We start from the raw sequence: 23,861 nt of genomic DNA, 5'->3' as shown, positions 1-23,861 counted from the left end.
GTAAAACAATTAGAGCTGGGCTTCCCTGGTGGCACAGAGGTTGAGAATCTGCCTGCCAATGCAGGGGACACGGGTTCGAGCCCTGGTCTGGGGAGATCCCACATGCCGCAGAGCAATGAGGCCCGTGAGCCACAACTACTGAGCCTGCGCGTCTGGAGCCTGTGCTCTGCAGCAAGAGAGGCCGCGACAGTGAGAGGCCCGCGCACTGCGATGAAGAGTGGCCCCTGCTCGCTGCAACTAGAGAAAGCCCTCACACAGAAACGGAGACCCAACACACCCAAAAATAAATAAATAAATTAATTAATTAATTTAAAAAAATTAGAGCTAATAAGTTCAACTAGGTTTTAGGACACAAGATCAATATAAAAAAATCAGTTGTATTCCTATACACTGGCAATGAATAATCCAAAAATGAAACTAAGAAAACAATTCCATTCATAAAAGCATCAATAAGAATAGAAAACTTAGAATAAAGTTAACGAAGAAGTGTAAAACTTACATTCTGAAACTATACAACATCACTGAAAGAAATTAAAGATCTAAATAAATAGAAAGACATCCTATGTACTTGGATCGAATGACCTAGTATTAGTATTGTTGAGATGGCACTATTCCCCAAATTGATTCAACATGCTCCCCATTAAAATCCCAGCTGTCTGTTCTGCAGAAGTTGACAAGCTGATCTTCATATTCATATGGAAATACAAGGGACCCTGAACAGTCAAAACAATCTTGAAAATGAAGAACAAAGTTGGAGGACTTTAATAACTTACTACAAAGCTACAGTAATCAAGACAGTCTGGTACTGGCATAAAGGGTAGGGTAGACATACAGATCAGTGGAATAGAATGTAAGTCCAGAAATAAATCCTTACATTTGTAGTCAATTGATTTTCAACAAGAGTGCAAAGACAATTCAGTGAGGAATAGTCTTTTCAACAAATGGTGCTGGGACAAGTTGATATCCACATGCAGAAGAATGAATTTGGACCCTTTCCTCACTCATATATATAAATGAACTCAATCATAGACCAAAATGTAAGATCTGAAACAGTAAAACTCTTAGAAGAAAACGTAGATGCAAATCTTCATGACCTTAGATTAGGCAGTAGTTTCTTTTCTTTCTTTTTTATTGTGGTAAAATGGGCAGTGGTTCCTTAGGTATGACATCTAAAACACAAGCAACAACAACAAAAAAATAGGCAAATTGGACTTTATTAAAATTTAGAACTTTATGTTTCAAATGACACCATCAAGAAAATGAAAGCACACCCCACAGAATGAGAGAAGATATTTGCAAATCATTTATCTGGTAAAGAACTTTTATCCAGAGTATATAAAAACTCATACAATCAACAATAAAGACAACCCAATTAAAAACATAAGCAAAGAATTTGTTTTTTGTGTGTTTTTTGTTTTTTGGCTGCGCCACGTGGCATGTGGGATCTTAGTTCCCTGAACAGGGATTGAACCTGCACCCCCTACATTGGAAGCGCAGAGTCTTAACCACTGGTCTGCCAGGGAAGTCCCGCAAAGAATTTGATTAGACGTTTCTCCAAAGAAGATGTCCAAATTGGCCAACAAGTCCATGAAAAGAAGCCCAACACCCAGAGTCGTTAGGGAAATGCCCATCAAAGCCACAGTGAGATGCCACTGCATACCCTCTAGGATGGCTATGATAAAAAAGATGGACCATAAGTATTGCTGAAGATGTAAAGAAATTGGAACCCTCATATACTGCTGTGGGAATATAAAATGGTGTAGCCACTTTGCAAAGCAGTTTGGCAGTTCTTCAAAACCCTAAACATAGCGTTATATCCTGTATTCTAGTTAACACTCCTATTTGTATATCAAAGAAAATTGGAAACCTGCCCACACAAAACTTGTTCAGGAGTGTTTATAGCATTATTCATACTAGCCAAAAAGTAGAAACATTCCAAATATCCATCAGCGGATAACTGTATGAACAAACTGTGGTACAGCTATTCAATGGAATATTATTCAGCCATAAAAAGGAATGAAATACTGATCCATGCTATGAGATGGATAAACCTTGAAGATAGTATGCTAAGTGAAAGAAGCCAGATATGAAAGACACATATTTTATGACACCATTTATATGAAGTGTCCAGAATAGGCAGATCCATTCCATCAGAAAGTAGATTATTGGTTTTCATGGGTTTGGGAGAGGGGGTTGGAGAGTGACTGCTAAAGGATGAGAGGGGTTTCATTTTGGGGTGATAAAAATGTTCTGGAATTAAGTAGTGGTGATGGGTGCACAACTTTGTGAACATATTTAAAATCGCTGAATTATATACACTTTTTTATTTTTTAACATCTTTATTGGAGTATAATTGCTTTACAATGGTGTGTTAGTTTCTGCTGTATAACAAAGTGAATCAGCTATACGTATACGTATGTCCCCATATCCCCTTGCTCTTGCGTCTCCCTCCCACCCTCCCTATCCCACCCCTCTAGGTGGTCACAAAGCACTGAGCTGATCTCCCTGTGCTATGTGGCTGCTTCCCACTAGCTATTTTACATTTGGAAGTGTATATATGTCTATGCCACTCTATCACTTTGTCCCAGCTTACCCTTCCCCCTCCCCGTGTCCTCAAGTCTCTCTACGTCTGCATCTGAACCTAGGGGCAGTACGTACACTTTAAAAGGGAGAATTTATTGATAGTGATATATTTACTAAAAATCACTAAGGAGTCATTCAAGTTTAAGGATCTGTTTTCCATTGGTATAGTAAACAAATGGAAAAAAAAGCTGGTCACGGCTATGAAACTGTAAATGAAGCTCTCTGAAAAATACAACAGAAGTAAATGTTTCTAGCCTGAGTGGAAATTTAGGTCCCCTCTTTCTAGAGGAGCCAGCATATTGGTTAGTGTCTGTGATGAGCCTTGTTTCTCCAATAAGCTGGCTCCCTGCTGAGGTCTCCTGTTTTTACGTAAGACTGTTCCTTGGGAATCTATAATCTATATTATTACTATTCTTTCCTGTCTGGGGTAACTGCCTTGGAAATGTAACAGCTTGGTATGCCGATGTTGACATTCGTCTTGTGTATATCATTAGGAGAAGAAAAGTCAGCAGTCAATAGGGAGGTGGCTTTGTTGTCAGTTAGTTTTGGTTTCACAGTTCTTTTATATATATATATTTTTTTTCTTTTTTTTTAAATTTTATTTATTTATTTTTGGCTGTGTTGGGTCTTCGTTTCTGTGCGAGGGCTTTCTCTAATTGCGGCGAGAGGGGGCCACTCTTCATCGCGGTGCGCGTGCCTCTCACTATCGTGGCCTCTCTTGTTGCGGAGCACAGGCTCCAGATGCGCAGGCCCAGTAGTTGCGGCTCACGGGGCTAGTTGCTCCACGGCATGTAGTATCCTCCCAGACCAGGGCTTGAACCCGTGTTACCTGCATTAGCAGGCAGATTCTCAACCACTGCGCCACCAGGGAAGCCCCGGTTTCACACTTCTTGAATGAATAAGATGAATGTTATTAAATAACTGCTTTTCTCTTTTAAGACTTTTAAAAATGTCTCTTTTCTTCTTAGAAAATATGAAGAGTAGAGGAAATTATTAAGAAGTAGGAGGTAAGCTCTCAAACCTATTACTCAGAAGCTACCTATTAATCTTTTACATACTCTATTTTTGTTCTTTTCTGTAATTTTTTTCACATGTGGGCTATATCATACTATATGTATATAAATGTCATACATTGTATATGCTATATGTGTAACTATGTATATGCAGTTTAATGCAGTTTCACATCCTTATTTGTTTAGTTAATTACTAATTTTATTGCAGGTATTTTATGTATTTTTTTTTCCCACATAGACTTAAGCTTTACAATTCTTTTGAAGAAGTTAAAAAGTGTTTTGGATTTTTAAAAGTTCCAGACAATTTTAAACACATAGAGAAGTGAAGAGAATGGTGTAACAAGTTCTCATGTACCTATCAACATGCGTCAGCAGTTTTCAGTGTATGTCCGTGTTGTTCCATCTTTGAGGAGTAGAATAAAAATAGAAGCAATTCTTCTTATTATAAACCTGCCATAGGAGAAGCAAAAATAAAATTAAAACTATGTTCTACTTTTATAGTTCACAAAGAAAAAAATATTTAAAATATCTGAAAGATTTTTAAGAAATTGCTTCATTAAAATGCTAGTGAAGGCAAGTAGTAACCATTATGAATGAATAACTTATCTGGCACTTGTGCAGTGTATTTATTTTCTCCTATTATTTTTTTATAGTATGTATACAGTAATATGGAGCTGTATTTTTTTATAGTATGTATACAGTAATATGGAGCTGCTTTTTTTTTTTGGTACTTATTTGTGTTTTCCATTGTGTAGTTTTCTACCACATAATTTGTGGAAGTAACTAATCCACCAATTCCATCTTTTTGGGAATTTAAGTCTTTCTTCTTATTTTACACTTCACTGATAGTTATACATTATATTCCATAATACTGAAAGGGAGATTTTCCTCCATTATGAAATGGTCATGCCTGGTTTTTGAATAATACTTTTCTCTTTGTAATTATAAAAGTAACATATTTTCTATATTCATCATAGAAAAAATTTAGAAAATACGGAAAAGTACAAAGAAAAATATGTAATCTTAGTACCAGAAATTAACCAACGTTAATGATTTATTTCTATTCATATGACCTGAACTTTTAATATAGTGAACTTTCTTCTGTTACTCACTTTTGGGCATTTACATCATACATTATGGTTGTTTTTTTTGTCATGACTTCACTGTAGTTAATTATTTTTCACACTGGGGCGAATGATAGAGAGAAGAGGGAGTTCAACTGATTTTTTTTCCCCTATTGCAGAATATTCTTATGATAACTTGAGGAACTGCAGATTTTAATGCTCTCTCCAAGGTAAATAATTGTATGCCCACCCGAAGCCTCGTGATTCTGCATTTCAAAGATGACAATGTACAGAGCTCCCTGGAGACCACAGCACTGTTGGCCTTTGGTGCTGGAAGTTGACTGCTGGGCCTTGTCTGTGCTCAGTCTTTCTGGTCTGAGCCAGACTTTCTGAGAATAAGAACTCTTTTAAAAAAAAAAATTTATTTATTTGTTTATTTGTCTGTGTTAGGTCTTAGTTGTGGCACGAGGGATCTTCGTTGTGGCGTGCAGGATCTTTCGTTGCGGTGCACAGGCTTCTTTCTAGCTGTGGCATGCAGGCTCTAGAATGCATGGGCTCAGTGGTTATGGCCCGCAGGCTCTCTGGTTGTGGCACATGGGCTGTAGAGCGCACAGGCTTAGCTGCCCCGCGGCATGTGGGATCTTAGTTCCCTGACCAGGGATCGAACCCGCATCCCCTGCATTGGAAGGCGGATTCTTAACCACTGGACCACCAGGGAAGTCCCAAGAACTCTTTTTAGTGTTCAGCATCACAGGGCTCTATGTAAGTGGAATTTCTGGTATCTGTTAATTGAGAAAAATTTTCAAACTCAAAATAAGAATTTAGAAATACTTTTTACATTATTTTTGCATTTAAAGATTCACAACTGCATTGCATAAGTATGAAAATATGGCTAGGAATACTTAGGTCATGGATAATGCATGACTTGTGTCTGCACTAATTCTCAGACAGACTTTTTAAATAAATAATTAATTAATTAACTTTTGGCTGTGTTGGGTCTTCGTTGCTGTGCGTGGAATTTCTCTAGTTGCAGCAAGCGGGGGCTACTCTTCGTTGCGGCACGCGGGCTTCTCATTGTGGTGGCTTCTCTTGTTGGGGAGCACAGGCTCTAGGCGCATGCGCTTCAGTAGTTGTGGCACACGGGCTCAGTAGTTGTAGCTCGCAAGCTCAGTAGTTGTGGCTCACAGGCTCTAGAGCACAGGCTGAGTAGTTGTGGTGCGTGGGCTTAGTTGCTCCGCGGCATGCAGGATCTTCCTGGACCAGGGCTCAAACCCGTGTCCCCTGCACTGGCAGGCAGATTCTTAACCACTGCGCCACCAGGGAAGTCCCTCTCAGACAGCCTTTAATCACTCCACCCTCTCACCTCAGGGGCAGGGGTCAATAGTGTTTGCAGGTTGGGAACCAGTGCTCTGGCCTTTCCAAATGGCTTGTTTTCCCTTGAGCAGGCCATAGTCTGTTCTTTTTTGTGTTTTGTCCATATGTATTTGCACATTCCTTTTATCTGAAATGCTTTTTTGCATTTTTCCTATCCCCGCATTCCTCCCACTCCCCAAGAAGGAATTGAACTCTACTAATGACTGCCAAGGACTGTTTTCTTCTGATTTTCAACTCAAGCAAACTTCATTCATTCAAAAGCTATTTCTCGAGTGCCATGTTTGTACAAGGCATGGCTGTAGGCATTAGGTGAACAAGATAAGCAAGGTCCCCTCTTTCATAAGACTGACAGTCCTGTGGGAAAGTCAGACAGCAAATAGGTAAACAAACATGCGATAAATTGCAACTTGTCATAAATGCTTTGAAGAGAACAGGATGCAGTGACAAGGGACCGACCCCCTAGAGTGGTCTTTAAAGGGCTTGCTGAGGAGGTGACATTGAAGCTGAAGTGACAGCCAGGCCAGCCCAGGCATAAGGAGAATGTTTCAGGCATTAGGAACAGCAAGAGATAAGGCCCCGAAGTGGTAAAGAGTTTGGCACCGAAAAGAGGCCCGTGCCTGTGACTGGTGTTCAGAGATATTTGGCTCGGACATTCAAATTTGGGAGGCATCAGTTTTATAGGCATTTAAAAAATTCATGGAAATGCATGCTTATTATTTGGGGGTGAGCTTTGGGAGAGAAGCAGAGATGGTTAAAGAAACTTGAGGAGGTGCAGCCAGAGAAGTAGCAGGAAGGCACGCTCGTTTGTGGGAAATTTTGGGGAAGGAAGGAGGGGTCAGTTTTGGGATGCCTCCGAGAGGCGGGGTTAGTGAAGTAGGTCTGCCAGCAGGGCCGTCACTCGTGCTCCTGACCAGGCGGCTGCAGTGGACGGGTGGCAGGGGGCCCGAGGGGAGGGCCGCAGGGTGAACAGGGAGTGCCTCCGTGCAGCTTGCGGGTGTAGACAGCTGCTTACAGGGGCTCCGCTGTCCCTGGTGTTGCTGATGGAAGGCCTGTGAGCTCCAGGGGCCTTGAGGAAGTGTCTCAGCTGCCGGGAGTGAGCCAACAGAGGGGAGCTTGCAGGTAGATGCTGGAGAGCAGGCAGCTGAACAGGTGGAGGGGGCTGCCCCGGGTCGCTGGTGGCTGTCCCAGGTGTCTCATCTTGCCTGCTTTACTGAGCGAGCAGCAGGTGAGCCTTTCAGGAGGGAGCGGCAGGGTTGGGTAGACAGGCGTCTGCGGAGAAGCCGGGAAAGCTCTTTGAGAGAGAAAGGCAAGCAGAGTTGCCAGAGAACGTGAGCTGGAAGGCTGCTGGTGGCGAAGGGCTTTCTGAAGTTTGAGATCAGTTTAAAACCAGCCTGGTTGGGTATGTGTTCTTCTCTTCCGCACGGTCAGCCCTGCAGGCCTGAGAAGGCAGCCGCTTCAGTGTGTCTGGTCCACCCAGGGTTTGGGATTACTAGGCAATGACTCCCGAGGGAGAGACAGTGGAGGGTAGCTCCATGCTGTTGACACCTCCGTGGAATTTAATGCAGACTCAAAGGAAGGTGAGACTGGGAAGGAGTTTATGGAATCGACGAGGTTGAGGCAATGCACTTGAACAAAAGAGCTGGAGGGATGGGCAGTTGTGGTGGGAAAGGAGGATGGCATGGCAGGGAACTGAGGACCAGGCCAGGAGGGCTTGCTGGGGCCTAGAACAGAAGGCTGAAAGGAGCGGGTGTTGTCAGCCGAGGGGTGGTGAAGCCGCTACAGGAGATGAGAGGAGCTGGGGAAGGAGGCAGAGAGGCCAGAGGCCGCATCCGCGGTGGGTGAGGAGTGACTGGGGGAGTGACGCGTGAAAGCTGGAGGGGGGGCGGGTGCTGCATCTGCCTGGTGTGCGGTGGCAGGGGCCCATCCTGAAGTGCCCTGCTGAATTCCCTCAGGCAGCCGCTTCTCCTTTCTCTGCCACTGTAGCACCATGTCCAGGCCCCCGGCTTAGGGCCTGTCCCTGTACCGCCACCACCGCCTGCTTTTCTGTCTCGTCCTTCTTGCAGGCAATGACCTCCTTGAGGGCCTTGACCAAGTCTTACCTTTTGTGCTTTCCAGGAGTTAGCCTGGGGCACTTGTCACACCGCTGGCCCAGGGTCTGTTCACTGAGTGACTGTGTGGCTACCAGTGAGTGGGCTGTGGGATGTCCAAGGAGGAGAGAGAATCACTGCTGGCGGGGCCCGGCCGGGCGTCTTTAAAGGTTCACACCGTATCGTAATTATACAAATGATGATAAGGCAGAAAAATTGCCTTATTGATAGAAACAACTGCTTTTGCCTACTGTGGATTGGTTCTGCTCGTTTCTAGATTTCGGGGTTGGCTTGTCATTATGATGCCTGCTTTCTACATATTTTCCAGGGAAATTTTTGATGTGCTTATTGATTCACTGGTGCTCATAATTTAAATTGTACTACTTGATGCTGTGATATGGAATATTATTTTATTGAAGCTTCCTGAGTGCTTTGTAATTTGATTTCTTGTTTCTTAATCTTCTACTTCTCATGCCCCATATAACTTTAACATTTTCATGTTTGAGTTATTAAGTACCCATACTTTGAACTTTCAGTGAGGCAGTGGTATATAGTATTGTACTATAACAAAAATAATACTAACTTTGGGGCCAGGCAGATCTGATTTTCAATTACCACTCGACAGTTATTAGCTTTAAAATCTTGGGCAGGGTTGTTGTTGTTGGGTTTTTTTTTTGCGGTACGCGGGCCTCTCACTGTTGTGGCCTCTCCCGTTGCAGAGCACAGGCTCCGGACGTGCAGGCTCAGCGGTCATGGCTCACGGGCCCAGCCGCTCCGCGCGGCATGTGGGATCTTCCCGGACAGGGGCACGAACCCGTGTCCCCTGCATTGGCAGGTGGACTCTCAACCACTGCGCCACCAGGGAAGCCCCAGGTTTTTTTGTTTTTTTAAAAAATTTTTTTAGCCTAACCTTTCTAAGCTTCATTTCTTTATCTTCAAAGTGGGAGTAATGGGAATGCCCTGGCGGTCCAATGGTTAGGACTCAGCACATTCACTGCCGTAGCCTGGGTTCAATCCCTGGTCGGGGAACTAAGATCCCGCAGGCTGCACGGCCAAAAAAAAAAAAAAAGTGGGAGTAATAATGCTTGCCCATCTCAGAGGTATCTCACTGTCTCTGTTGCCACGCTTCTTCCCTCAACCGTCACAAGTTTCCACATCCCTCACTTGCTTAGGCTTTTTCCCCCAATTAAGTGCCATAACTGATGTAGGACGTCCTGTCCATGTTTCGAGACAAAGCTTAGACTGAGCCTTGTCTGACTGGTTTTGACTTGGTCATTCCAGGCCTTCTTGATCCATCCCTTCTGTAAACAACCACAGTACTTATTCATAGCCCTTATTTGGCAGGTGCGGCATTCTATCTGTGAAGTCTGCTAACTGTACATCCTGTGTTTGTGGGTTTTTTTTTTTTACTATTTGTGTATTTGGCTGCACTGGATCTTAGTTGTGGCATGCAAGATCTTCGTTGCGGCACACGGGACCTTTTAGTTGTGGCATGTGGGATCTAGTTCCCCGACCAGGGATGGAACCTGGGCACCCTGCGTTGGGAGCGTGGAGTCTAACCCACTGGACCGCCAGGGAAGTCCCTGTGTTTGTGCTGAATTCTCACATTGACAAGCTTTTTGTGAGTACGTATCTCTTGTTCTCTCCAAGTAAGTTGGAAGCGTTTTCAAGTCAAGTCATAGGTTATAGTTATTTCTTTTGTATCTTCTGTAATGAGATGTGATATATGATAAATTGATGGTTAAATAAAAGTAATCAAGATAATGGGCAAACAGAGAAGACAAATGTATTTACCCCATCCATGTAGTCATTCTACAGATACCCACTACATATATGACTACATATATGTTAGATCGAAGCACATGGCTGCAATATTTTGTGGCTCCTTTTAACTGGTAGAATCCATTTGCTCACATTTTTGTTCTGGGCTGACCTTGTGACTTGCTTTGACCCATAGAATGTTACAGAAGTGATTTGCACGTTCTGTGTCCTGGGCCTTGAGAGGCCTGGCCACTTCCCTTCGCCATCTTGGAATGTTCCAACCAAGTATAATGAACTGCAGACTATATTACTGAGTGGTTAGAGGTCACGTGTGGCAAGAGGTCCAGCCAACAGCCAGCATCAGTGCCTCAGACATGTGGGTGATGCCGCTGTAGACTCTTCAGCTGTAGTCAGGCTGGCAGATGACAGCAGCTGCCTGAGTGATCCCAGGCAAGATTAGCAGAAGGACCTGCCAGCTGAGCCCAGCCAGTCTCTACATTTAGGAGAAATACTAACTCATTGCTGTTTTCGGTCACGAGTGAAAATGGTCCTACCTTGAACTTCTCTTATGGAGAAGCCTGTAGTAGACGCAGAAGATCAGAGTTCACAGCTGGTTCTGTTCTCTACCCCTGTCCTCGGCACTCGTCTATGGTTGTGGCCCAGGTGCCACAGAGTAGGGACCGTAAGTAAGGGATCGAGAGAGGATCTATTTTTTATTATTTATTTATTTTAATGTAAAGTACTTTTATTTTATTTTTGGCCACGCCACGTGGCATGTGGCATCTTATTTCCCTGACCAGGGATCCAACCCGGGCCCCCTGCCTGGGAAGCGCAGAGTCTTAACCACTGGACCTCCAGGGAAGTCCTGGAGCTATTTTTAAAAAATGCCCTGTGCAGGGCTTCCCTGGTGGCACAGTGGTTGAGAATCCGCCTGCCAATGCAGGGGACGCGGGTTCGTGCCCCGGTCTGGGAAGATCCCACGTGCCATGGAGCGGCTGGGCCCGTGAGCCATGGCCGCTGAGCCTGCGCGTCCGGAACCTGGGCTCCGCAACGCGAGAGGCCACAGCAGTGAGAGGCCCGAGTACCGCAAAACAGAAAACAAACAAACAAAAATGCCCTGTGCAAGCCCTTCCCACCTTTAATCTTACTTAATGAATGTGGAGCCAGTGTTCTTCCCATTGCCACTCAGGAAGTGGCAGAGTCAAGACTGGAGGCTGTCTCACATGTGTACATTACATCAGGCTGTCCTGCTGTGTGTTTCTTCATTCTTGCTGAACCTGGTATTTTTTAACTTTTTCCTGTTGGCCTGCAGCAGAGTTGGGCTGCTTCTTGTGATGTAATTGTAAATGCTTAGGAAACTCTCTCTGGGGGGTACAGAGGGGAGAACACATATACTTATTTGCTTGGGTAGCTAAAAATATCTGTGCAAGGAGGTACAGGAAGCTAGCGACAGTCTTCACTTTTAGGTGGGGAAACGCAGTGGCTGGGGGACAGGCGTGGGAGGGAGGTCTTGTACTTCTGTGCAGGAGGGGATCATCCGTTACTTCTTTTTTTAAATTAAGGAGAAAAAGAGAGAACAGAGAGGACCAGTCTGCTTAATGCATGAGGGCTTCTAGTATCTCATTCTGTGGGTTTCCTCCATAAGGAGTTTGTGACCTACTTTTGAGTGTGCTAAGCCTTTACTGCATAATTACCATCAAGAAGCATATACTTATTTGTTAGAAATCTTATAGAATTCCAACTGAAGAGGAAGTTTTTATATAATATGTATTTTAAAAATCACAGGAAAGAGACTTGAATGCAGGGCTCCTTCCTCCCTGGGGAGTGGAGACTTTACTCTCTTGCCTGTTGCTTCCCAGCTAAGCATGAAGTCTGACCTTCTTTCTCTGAGTCAGAACAAAACTAGGCCAGACTTGTAGTAACAAGGGTTTGAAGGTGGGGAAGGGAAACTTATGGCCATGCAACCTTAGAAAATTACTTACCTTTGCCTCAGTTTCTTCCTCTGTAAAATAGGGATGTTAATATCTCCTTTATAGAGTGGGTTGGAGAATTAGAGATAGTCTGTATAAATCATCTAGCATAGAGCCTGACACCTCATGTGGATGCTCAAAAACGGTATCATCATCATCATTGCTGGTTAGTGTCTGTTGATTTTAGGCCCCTTGAAGGAATAAAGGATATGAGATTCTTTTCATTGAGAATGAAAGATAGATGTTTAGGGGAAGAAGGAGTGTATCAGTTATCCACTGTTGTGTAACAAAGCACCACAAATCTCGTGGCTTAAAACAACAATGAACTATTTCTTACCCTTTTGTGGTTTAACCTGGTGGTTTTTGTCTCCTTAGATGTATTTGTGTAGCCGCAGTCAGAGGATGACAGGAGAGGCTGAATGGTCCCTCCGTGGACTCACTCATGTGTCTGGCAGGTGCTGCCGGCTGTTTTTGAAGCATGTTGGTTCTCCTCTGATGGCCTTTCGTGTTCAGGAGTCTTAGACCAGCTTTCTGACAGCACAGCAGTCAGGCAAGCTCCACGTGACCTCTGCTCGCTCCTGCAGTCTCTGATTTCCCACTGGCCAAAGCAAGGCTCAGACCAATCCCAGGGTCACTGTGGGGGGATGAGACCCCACCTCGGTGGAAGAGGGAGTAGCAAAGCATCTGTGGCCCTTTTTAATCTCTCACAAGCTTGACCTTATTAGAGCTCCTTCTTGGGCTAAAATTGGGCCCAGAAAGAAAAGGTTCTGTTGGTTTCTCTACTTTTCCTGTATCACTGAACCCTTCATTAGTCCGACTTAGGAGCTCATTAGGGAACTGGGGATATTTTGTTTGGACTAAAAGTTGGAGTGAAGGGTAATAGCTCCTTTTCTGTATTTGAAGATCTTTCTTGGGAAGGAGGGACTAGTTTCAGGGTGTGGAGATGACTGGAAAGCACGTATTGCCTCCATTTAAGGAAGGATTGCCACGTGAGACAGTGAGTCTTCTTGATTGGAAGTAAAGCAGAAGATGGGTAATTAAGTGCCAGGTACTTTGCAGGAGGGTTTTCCTAATTGAATGACTTGGCTTGTTTCTCATTCTAGAACTCAGAGAGAGCATTGTGCTTTTTTGCTGTGGGGAGGAATGGGGTGGGGGTGATGACAGGAAGGGAGAGATTCCCTGTGCTCAGACTGGAAGAGTCACCCTGCACCGAATTTTAACCTTACTTGATTTATAAGGTCAGCTCTACCTGCTGAACCCCTGAGAGTCAGCGTCTACTGTCGGTGCGAAGAACGTTTCTATTTGGTACAGTGTCGGGGAGGATGCTGCATCTTGAAGACAGGTTTTCTGTGCGTCTTCTTGGGTTAGAATGGAAGGAATTGAGAGAAGAAATTGTAACAAATAAATGTGTACAATTGTTCCAGCAGCTGTAGGTTAGATGGTCGGCCTGTTTAATTTGTCTCATGAAAATGATTTTGGTACTTTCCCCATATCATGTGTTTTGCGCTACCCCAAGCGTGATTTTGAGGTCTCCTGATTTTGTAACAAAACACCCAGCCCAGTTGGTGCTATTGTCAGTGGAGAACACTGTGTCAATAGAATGTGATCAGAATGTGAGCCTAGTTCCTTTTCTCCCTCCATCACTCTCTTTGGAGGAAGAGGCAGGGACCACTACCTACTCACCCTGTTGTAAAGCCGCTGAGCAAGAAGTTTGGTGTAGGTGCTGCCTTTGGCTTTGGTTAGTGTTACCGGGCTGGCCAGTTTGGTCAGTGGTGTTTCTGCAGAGCCTGCCTCACTTCCGGCGCCTGGATTTTTAGAAGACTGAGAGCGAGACAATAAGCTACAGTACCTACGGGATTCAGGCACAGAGTGGTGTTAGGTTTTCGGTGGGAAGCAAAAGTTAAGCTACAGATAAATCTTCCAGCAGAAGCAGATGATTGCTCCCCCGACTGGCGCATTTACAAACTGGAAAATTGTGAGAAACCTCAACCCCCCAACTGTCAAGCTCACTGGCTCTTTGCTTTGGGCCTCAGTGTTCTTCCTGATAAAAATAATAATTACGTTATTCGGATATGGTTGCCAAGCGTTCATGCTTCTCGCTCCACTTGTGCTTATAAACGATGCTGCCGCGTGAGCTGCTTTGTCCTTGATTGAACGTTTCCGAGCCCTGGAGAGTTTTGTTACCTGTGCTGATTTGTCGTTCTCTTCTCTAACTTTTCAGAATGGACTGCTGAATTATGAAGTATTCCAGACCCAGGAGGAGAACGTCACTCTGCCACTCATTCCCTTCTCCCCTACTAGTTATTTAAATTGGACTTTTAATATCCTACCAGCTGCTCTTCAGACACACATGGTGCATTGTTGCCATTCCCCAGATTGCATCTCTGAAACACAGGCTCTTAGTAACCTTCAGCAAACAAAGAGGCCGCCTCCCGGGGACGCTTGCTGGGAGGGTGTCACCCTGACTGCCCTCTAGCTTCGGCTGGCTCTGGATTGGAATTCCACCATGGAGCCTCGCATGGAGGCCTGCCTGGCACAGGTGCTACAGAAGGATGTGGGGAAGCGACTGCAGGTTGGCCAAGAACTGATAGACTATTTCTCGGACAAACAGAAGTCTGCCGACCTTGAGCATGACCAGACCACATTAGACAAACTCGTGGACGGACTCGCTACCTTTTGGGTGAACTCCAGCAATTACAAGGTAAGCCATGCGCTGGAAGACGCTCTTCTAGGTGGCCGGGCAGCCGTGGGGGATCAGAATGGGTCCTAGAAGAATCCTTTGTGAGCCGTCAGCATGATTCCTTGCTTTCCAGTAAGAGCAAGTAGAGTTTTCTTTGATTTTTGTTGGAGCTCAGAAAACCCCTTGTCCTTTAGCGCACTGAGAGAAAGCCAAGTGACCGGATAAAGAGAGGCTTTTATGTGGGAGAGGTTGCAAGCATTTGCAGCCTTGAAGTTAAAGTGACTATCGCGTCTAGCAGTGAGTGGCCCTTCGTGAATAGCAAGTGGCTTCACCGATTTTCTCTGGGGGTGGAATTGGCAGTAGGATGTGGGCATTTTACCTGCATTTTAGCTGTTTTGAAGTCGGCCCAGGTACTCAGCCAAGGTCCCTCCGGTGACTTGTGTGTAAAGGCCTGGAGGATATCCTTTAGGTTCCAAAGATCAAGGCTCTTCAGGTGCCCTTGGCGGGTGGGAAGGGCCAGGCGGGGTCCCATGACCCGACTGAGTTGTGAAGGTTGATTGTGTTGCCATTCGAGGACTAAGTTTTCATGAATGAAAACTGGGCTGGGCTCAAAGTGCTGAAGAGGTGTCGGTTCCCCGCCTTGCCCTCCCCACCTTTAGTTTGTTAAGAAGGTGGCCCCTTTGGATCCGGTTGAGGTGGAAGACATCGTGGGACATGTGCTAATAGGTGCTATAGACATTATAGACAGTCGGGCTTCCAGAAACAGAACCTTTTGCGATTTTTTCATTGAACCAGTCTTCTGACATGGATTCGGACTTGGAAAGGGTGCTTACAGGATTTCTTTGTTTGCTCTAGTATAGACTGTTTTCCAATTACATTAAACCTTGATCTTATCTAAGAGTCAGCAGGCTTTAGACTTGTTACCTCGGGCCCTAATAGTTCACTTACAACTCGATGTAAAATTTACCCTAATAGTCTTTGAAAGCCGAGCTTAAATTTCCTGTTTCATTCATCTGTTTTATTCATTTAGCTGAAATTAACAAGTGCTGGCTGCTGGGTGGTGGGAGCGTTACAAAGGGGAGGGTGATGGAGACTCTCTAGTCCCTTACATTTTTGAGGTCTGGTAAGTCTCCTTGTCTGTGTTTGAATCACGGCTCCACGAACCTTTCTGTGTGCAAATCAGGATGCTTCTGGCTCAGAGTAACTGAATGCTGACTTAGTTGACTTAAAGTTATCTATCATAAGGAGATTGAGTAATTTCTGTTAAGTCTGCATAGTTAATGCAATGGCCAGGGAAGAAGAATGTCTACTTGTGTCCTTTACTTGGTACTTGGGAGGAAACCTTCTCTGAAGCTCCCCAGCAGACTTTTTTACACTGCATTGGCCAGAATGGCTTTGCGCGCACACCATAGTATCGCTGGAAATGGACAGGTGTCCACGGTGGCCTTCAGCCATCACGCTCAACCTCCGGGCCCTACAAAGGGGTTCAGCCTCCCCTGAGCGAAGTGTGTGGCCGAGTGGAAGAGGCGGGGTACTCGGGTGGTATCGGACTCCTGATAGGAAGGAGGAGGTGAGGGATAGGAGTATCAGTCAGTATTAAGACTTGGTTCCTGTCTTCAAGGAGCTCGTAGTCTGGGGGGCAGGGGTGTGTGTGTGGGCATGAATAAATAAGGGAATAGTTCCAATCAGTGTCGAGTGTGCAGTAATAGAGATGCACAGAATTTTGTGGGAAGACGGAAGAAGAAAGTATTAACGTTGTCTAGAGGAACCCAGAGGTTTGAAAACTGAGTCTTTTTTTCGTAATAGGAATTGCAGAGTCACAAAGGAGTGAAAGATTAAGACTTGACCCTTTGTGAAGTACTTTCTAAGAAAGACAGCTCGGTGGGAAGGAAAGCAGGCAGATGGGGTTTGCTGCTGACTCGCGTGCCATCATGGACAAGTCACTTTACCTGTCTGTGCAGGGCAGGTGTTTGACTACATCTTCTCTCAGGGCCCTCAAGCTCTGATATCTTGTGTGACTTCATACCGATGGCTTTGGAGTCAAGGCCATGTCTTGTGGTTCTGATCTGACCCAGTGATGAGCACCCCCCTGGTCTCTAAGGTCTCTAAGTATGGTGACTATGGGCCTTGTTCACACCTGGAGCCTAGAGCCTGGAACATAGCAGGTGCTCAACGAATCCTGGTTACCTGTGTGAACTCAGGAACTTAGGCGTACTCTCGGCAAGTGTTCCTGGTTGCTTTACTGAAATCTGGAAACGTATCTTTTAGGGACCCATACCTGTTTTTTTCCTTTATCGTAGAGCAAGATTTCTCCTTCAGAGCCCGAAGTACACTTTAAGTTTTATTCGAAGGGATTCACTTTGTATTAAATAATTCTCTGAAGCTTGGCTTCTTGAAATTTTTTATTTTTAAATTCAGGACTAAAAAGATAAGAGAGGAAAAGGGAAGTACTTTTGGCTTTCCAAAACAGTAGTGCTTGGGTATTGTTATTCCTTTTCCTAGCAGGGAATGTAGATGAATGCAAGGACAAGGTCTTATTTAAAAAAAATAGTTGGCTGAAGCTTGAATCACTTTACCTTTGAGTATTTATTAACATGGCAGACAAATTTGTACCTCGTTTTGATTAAAGTTTAATAGCTATCATTTCTTGCTTATTTACCGTATGCATTCAGTATCTCATTTAATCTTCATAACACCCCTGCAAGGTAGATGGTGGTATCCTAATTTTATACATGAGGTCACTGAAATTACTGAGAATTGCAAGGTAATTTCTACTTGTGATTAGGGAACTGGGATTTAAATGTAGGTCTCTCTGGGGACCTCCCTGGTGATCCAGTGGTTAAGACTCCATGCTTGCACTGCAGGGGGCGTGGGTTTGATCCCTGGTTGGGGAACTGAGATCCCACACACCGCGCAGCGTGGCCAAGTAAATAAATAAATAAGTAATAAAAAAATGTAGGTCAGGCTTCCCTGGTGGCGCAGTGGTTGAGAGTCCGCCTGCCGATGCAGGGGACACGGGTTCGTGCCCCGGTCCGGGAGGATCCCACATGCGGCGGAGTGGCTCAGCCAGTGAGCCATGGCTGCTGAGCCTGTGCGTCCGGAGCCTGTGCTCCGTAACGGAAGAGGCCACAACAGTGAGAGGCCTGCGTACCACAAAAAAAAAAAAAAAAAAAAATGTAGGTCTGTCTGATTTCCTAGCCAGTGTTCCTTTCAGAAGAATAGAGGTCAGCAAACTTGAAGAATAGAGGTAAACATATTAGGCTTGGTGGGCCCTGTGGTCTTCTTGTAAATATTTAACTAGTTTGGGCCATTATGATGCAAAAGCAGCCCCAGAGAATGTGTTCATGAATGGATGTGGCTGTGTTCCAGCAAGACTTAACGTACAGGAACAGGTAGAAGGTCAGTTGGTCCCCTGGACCATAGTTTGCCAACCCCGGCACTAGCTAGAACATTGAGCACCTACTATGTGTAAATGCTTCTCCTTTACTGGTGGGAACCATTCGTGATTCAACTGGGGGAAGAGTGAGCCTTATAATTTGCACATAAGTTGGGAATAACGGAGCATTCTTTTAGGTTAAATAGAACACAGTTTGCTTTTGGAGCATTTTAGCTCTCTTGTGCAGACTCATTTTAGGGTCAGTATGTGTTCTGCTAGCCTATCGCTGGTTATCTGCTGTGAGCTGGCTGTGATCACGGGTGCCTCTCTACACGGGGTGCTGAATTGAATCTCAGAGACAGAGTGTTGGGTGAAGTAGAAAAGAGTAACTTTATTGCTTTGTCAGGCAGAGGGGGTTAACAGCAGGCTCCTGCTCTCGAAAACTAAGTGTCCCTTGAGGAGGAACCAGGACCCTGCCCCAAGGCTGCACTGTTGTTTCCTGGCTGCTCCTCCCATGTCTCTCCATCCCCTCCCTTCCTGGATTAGCAACCGTTGGAACCTGCCCCTCGGAACTCAGGGAAGGTCATGGAGGCTGAACGGAAGGGCTCCCTGTACCCAGGAGCCCCTACAGGTCCTGCTCAGTTTCAGCTTTGGACTTTCTTGGGTCACCTTGGGGAGTGAGTAATTGGTTCTTTAAGTAATGTCCTCATACAGGCGGCACACCCTGGGGCTACACTGTGGGGCACCTTTCACTACCCCACCCCACCCCGTTGCTGGAAGAGCTTCGTAAGTCTTCGATGTCACCGTGACCGTGGGAGACACGGAGGAGATGGGAGACTTCTTCTTGATTATGGGGCTTCTTTTCTAGATTAGTCTGACATTAAAAATAAAAATAACAACGAAAAATTTGAATATGGCTGCCCTCATTGATGTGGTCTCCTCTTCCTGTTTTTCCTGAATAAAACTCAAAGAAAGAGGAAGATTGTGGAGTAGATTCCTGATGTACCTCCAGCCACTTTTGTTGTCTCCCCCTGCCCCTTTAGGTGAGAAGGGATGAAGGTAAGAGTGAGCTCACCTGGGGAGGCCACCTGGGCCATGGCAGTTGGAGGGAACTGAGGGAGCCTTTCCCAGCTTTCCCAGGTCATCTGAGCAACTTGTACTGAGCCAAACAGCTCCGTGCGTGCAGCCTGGCAGGTTCTCACAGGGCAGGAATGTGTGCGTCTAGTGGGCTGATCGGAACAAAGCATCCCAGTGGGGACCAGGTGCTTTTGTGAATATAGTCCCGCAGTCCCTTCTCTGCAGTTACAAATTCCCCAAATCTCTGAAGGCCTAGTGTTCTTCATTTTTCATTTGATGTGAAGTGAACCGATGTGAGAGTACTTATGGTCCTTATTTACCTGCTTAGGGCATGTTGTGCTGTAGAAATATTCACGTTTGATGGTGGGTGCTGGCCCAGGTTCTGTTCAAGGGGATACCTATCTATCCATCTATCCATCTGTCCATCTATCCACCTATCCATCTGTCCCTGCCTGTCTGTCTATCTATCTGTCTAAAACTGTGTGCAGCATTTTACCTTTCTAAAACATGAAAATTCTGTGTTCCAGAGCACATTTGGCCTCCAGAGTTTTGGATAAGTGACTGTGGACTCGTATTTAATATTGTAGAATAATAATAATGACCCACGGTTATGGGACATTTCCTATGTACCAGAAGTTGTGCTAAAGATGTGTTCATTTTAACGTATCATTACCATATGAAGTAGATCTTGTTATCCTCATTTTACAGATGAAGACATTGACGTGCACATAAATCAGGTAACTTGTTTAAGGCGACAGAGCTGGTAATTAAGGTTTCTGGGACTTGAACCCAGGTGTTCATGCAATGGCTGAAGTACATTAAGCACCTATCCTGTGCGGGTACTGCCCTGGGGGTGGGTATACCGTGGGAAAAGACAGGCCCGGTCCCTTCCCTCACAGTGTCCGGCCAGCGCTGGGCAGTCTCGCTCTAAATCTAATATATGTGGACTCCAGCCCTGTGCACTGTTGTCTCAAGGCCCAGGCCGTGCTGACTTGTATTTGAAATTTGTAGGTTCCCTCTTAACTGAGGGCTTCCTTCCTCCCCGCCCTAATGGTCTTCATGGTGTAAAGGGGGGACAGGTAAGGCAGATGAGAGGACAGGGCACAGTGTAGGGTAGGGAACAATCAACTGTTAAATTGCATCGTAGGAGCGTCTGTAAATGCCGTAGTGCCCAGAAGCAGACTGCAGAAGGTTTAGTCTCTCCTTAGCTGCTTTACGGGGCGCAGTGTGACCCCTGCCCCAGATCAAGTGCCCTTTATGGCTGGAGGGGCAGGTGCTGACAGATACCTGGAGGCCCCTCTGTTTTCCCTTGCCTATCTCTAGAACCTTGGCTTCCATTGAGGCTTTTATTTTCCCCCTTTGCCCTTGAGAGGAGAGCCACAAAAGATGATTGGATTCAGATTAAGTGACTTCTGTTTCTGTTCTTGGCTTGGTGCTGACCTAGCGATGAGGCCTTCCAGAGGCTGTTCATTCTTCCCAGGTTTACCCTGCAGCATTGTCCTGTGGGTTGCAAGAAGTGAATTTTTCTGGGTGTAGTTTAAAAAGACAGGTGCCTCTCGCAAGTAGGAAAGCTACAGTAAGCAGTACTAAGCAAAAGGAAAAGCAAAAGCAAAAAAAGAAAAAAAAAATCCAGGAAAAATTATTGCAAGAAAATTTATGCAGCTTGTCAAATAAAAATGGTGTCCTTAATGTATGTGATTAATGGCATTTCTTTCTGAATATGTGTTTATGTACATGCAAGGGCAGCAAAGTGTATTTGGAAATAATTCATGTTGGAGCATGAACAGTCTGGATTCCTGTCCTGGCTCTGCCACTTAGACTTTTGAGCAGGTCACTCTACCCATCTGTGCAGGGGGTCTGATGATACCTGGTACATAGCATTGTTATAAGGGTCCAGTGAGCCAGTGTACGAAGGTGCCAGGACTGCTTGGTAGCAGCACGTGGTCAGTAAAAGAAGCAGATGAAGATATGTAGTTATTGGGCCCAATGATAACAAGATCTGTAGAAAGGGAACTTTTATGTGGGACTGAGTTAGTGTGCCTTCCTGTAGTCCTTGTCAGCCTGTGCCCTGGAGCAGAGGCCTGGATCTTTTGTAATACAATAAGAATCCTTGAACCCTGCACTGTTGATAACAGAGGCTCTGAGCAGAGCAGCCGCTAGCCGGAAATTCTGAGGGTGAGTTTAAAACCTACTGGCAAAGGCAGTCCACTGATCGAGGACCCCTGTTTTCGGAGGGTTTCACTTGTTCTTTTTAATACTTTGCCTGGTTTCAGAAAGCTAAAATTGAAATGAGGATACATACGATAAAAGAAGTCATAAATTGGATGTCGAAGCAAAAAGGAAAAGAAGCAGCTGGGGTGAGAGCATGGAGCTGACAGTGAGGCTGATGTGTACGAATGGCTCACATTTATGAGGCACTCGTGTGCGGGATCCCTGAAGCACTTGGTGGTCATTGCCTCCTGTGATTGTGAGGCAGGTACCCCGTGACAGGCCCTGGGATTGGTCCCGTTCTACAGCTGGGAGAAGAGCAGTGAAGCAACTTGCCCAGGGTTATATAACTAGAAAGTTATTTTGATCTGGATAGTCTGACCTTCGAGCCCACATCCGCATCCATGCAGTACGGCTTCCTTTATAACGTTGCGACAATATTTATAGCATATTTATCAGAGCAAAAGAGTGTAAGGACATACCTCACAGCTACCAGTGATGACTTTAGGAGGTCGGGTCCTGAGTGAGAGATAAGCAACTCATTTTGTACTTTAATAACCAAAATTATTTAAGATCAGTGTATTTAAAACAGTTCTTTGGCTGGTCTTAATAGAATCATGACAGTATGTACTTTTTAAAGTTTTTATTTTGGAAAATACTCAGACCTACAGGGAAGTTTCACAAAACAGTGCAAAGAAGCATTATTTACTATAGCCAAGATATGGAAGCAGCCTAAGTGTCCATCAGTCAATGAATGGACAAAGAAGATGTGGTGTGTCTACACACACACATACACGCAAACACACACACGCACGCACACAATGGAATATTATACGCACGCACACAATGGAATATTATTCCACCATTAAAAAGAATGAAATAATGCCATTTGTGACATGGTTGGACCTTGAGGACATTATGCTAAGTGAACGAAGTCAGACAGGAAAAGACACACCCTGTATGATCTTATATGTGGAATCTAAACAAAACAGAACACAAACGAAGCTCACAGGTGGTCGGTTGCCACAGGGAAGGGTCCGCGTTGGGCGAGATGGGTGGAGGCTCAAAAGGCACAGACTTCCAGCTCCAAATTAAGTACTGGGGGTAACATGCAGCGGGTATCACATAGCCGAAAGTTGGTGAGAGAGCAAATCTTACAAGTTCCCATCACAAAAGAAACTTCCTGTAACTATGTATGGTGATGGATGTTAACTAGACTTCTTGCGATGATCATTTTGCAGCATGTACAAATATCGAATCATTATGTTGTACACCTGAAACTAATGTCATGATACCTCACAAAACAAATAAACCCAAAGCCAACATACCAGTGCAAAAAATTTCCATGTGTTTCATTCAGACCCCAGTGGCAATACTTCACCACTTGTTTTATCTTCTCTGTATGTGCATTTTATTATCGTTTGTGAGTTGTAAGACATATTCATGTTTCCTAAAAACATGGGCGTTCACTTACGTAGTCTTACACAGGTATCTAGAGCAGGATTAGGATGGATAGAGTACTAATAGCCGGTCTGTGAGCCTTATTCATATTTTACCTGTTGTCCTACAAATGTCCTTTATAGCAAAAGAAAAACAATTTTCTGGTGCAAATGCAGTCCAAGCTCACAGGCTACATTTTGTTCTCACCTGTACAGTCTCCTTTGGTCTGGAGCAGTTCCTCACCAGTCTGTCCTTGTCTTTCTTGACTTAATGCTAGCCCGTTTGTTTCGTATAGCCCCTCCATTTGAGCTCGGTGGCTGCTTCTCAGGATTGGGTTAAGGTTATGCGTTTTGGCAGAATACCATGGAAGTGATCGGTGTATCACATCAGGAGGCACGTGGTATCTCTTTGTCCCACTTGGTGAAAGAGGTGTTTGCCAGGTTGCTTCCAAAAGTCGATATTTTTTCCTTTTATAGTTAGTAGGTAGCTTGTGGGGAGATATTTTGAGACTGTAAGTATCCTGTTTGTCATCAAACTGTCACCTACTAGCTTTAGTGTCCATTGATGATCCTTGTCTAAAATAATTATTTGGATGCCAAAGGGTGATTTTCTTTTCTTTCTTTCTTTCTTTTTTTTTTTTTGGCCATACTGCGAGGCTTGTGGGATCTTAGTTCCCTGACCACCTGACCAGGGATCAAACCTGGGCCCTCAGCAGTGAGAGCGCAGAGTCCTAACCCCTGGACCGCCAGGGAATCCCCAAAGGATGATTTTCTGATTCCATCATTTCTTCTCCATTTATTAGTTGGCTTCATATATTTTTGAAATGTATAACCTTCGTCTATTTGTATAGCAGGAATTAAGTGTATATTTTGATAGTTATTCCCAAAAGGAACTACTGTGATGAAAGAAAAAAATGTTTAAATTTAGTCTTATTTAGGTACATTTATATTTGTAAAGAATTTAAGGCAACCTAATAATTTGTGAACATAATGTGGTGAAGTTTGGTTTGAGCTCTGGGCTTCCTAGCAGCCAAAATAGAAATGGAGAGATGGTTACCTATACCCTTTTTTAACAACTGTGAAAGGAATATAGAAAGGCAAATAACAAAATGCCTTCCTGGATGTAGCAGGGTATTAAAGGACACTTTGCATGAGGGGGAAAAAAGGAGAGCATGGAAAACAGATGAGACAGAAGACAGTATTGAAACCGTGAACCTCAGACTGGGACT

The 23,861-nt window shown here is 44.7% G+C and overlaps 1 protein-coding gene across 8 annotated transcripts in view; it reads left to right on the top strand.

The window, feature by feature from the left end:
- CLASP1 (cytoplasmic linker associated protein 1) overlaps positions 1 to 23,861 on the top strand; it is a 271,572-nt gene that overhangs the window by 20,915 nt on the left and 226,796 nt on the right. For 6 of the 8 annotated variants that reach the window (XR_003793859.1, XM_029224715.1, XM_029224717.1 and 3 more), the window contains 2 exons: positions 3,552 to 3,590; positions 14,074 to 14,553. Coding sequence is in view for 7 of the 8 variants with exons in the window: in XM_029224715.1 (XP_029080548.1) it covers positions 14,359 to 14,553 (195 nt within the window). In the remaining variant the exon portion in view is untranslated. The remainder of the gene's footprint in view (positions 1 to 3,551; positions 3,591 to 14,073; positions 14,554 to 23,861) is intronic. The other 2 variants (XM_029224716.1, XM_029224723.1) reach the window with 1 other exon arrangement.

The sequence above is a fragment of the Monodon monoceros genome, unplaced genomic scaffold, assembly GCF_005190385.1.
Source record: "Monodon monoceros isolate NGI ecotype Baffin Bay Population unplaced genomic scaffold, NGI_Narwhal_1 Super_Scaffold_16, whole genome shotgun sequence".
In the NCBI taxonomy this organism is placed as follows: Eukaryota; Metazoa; Chordata; class Mammalia; order Artiodactyla; family Monodontidae; genus Monodon; species Monodon monoceros.
Note: the sequence above shows the minus strand (reverse complement) of the source record. Positions and strands in the feature narration are given on the sequence as shown.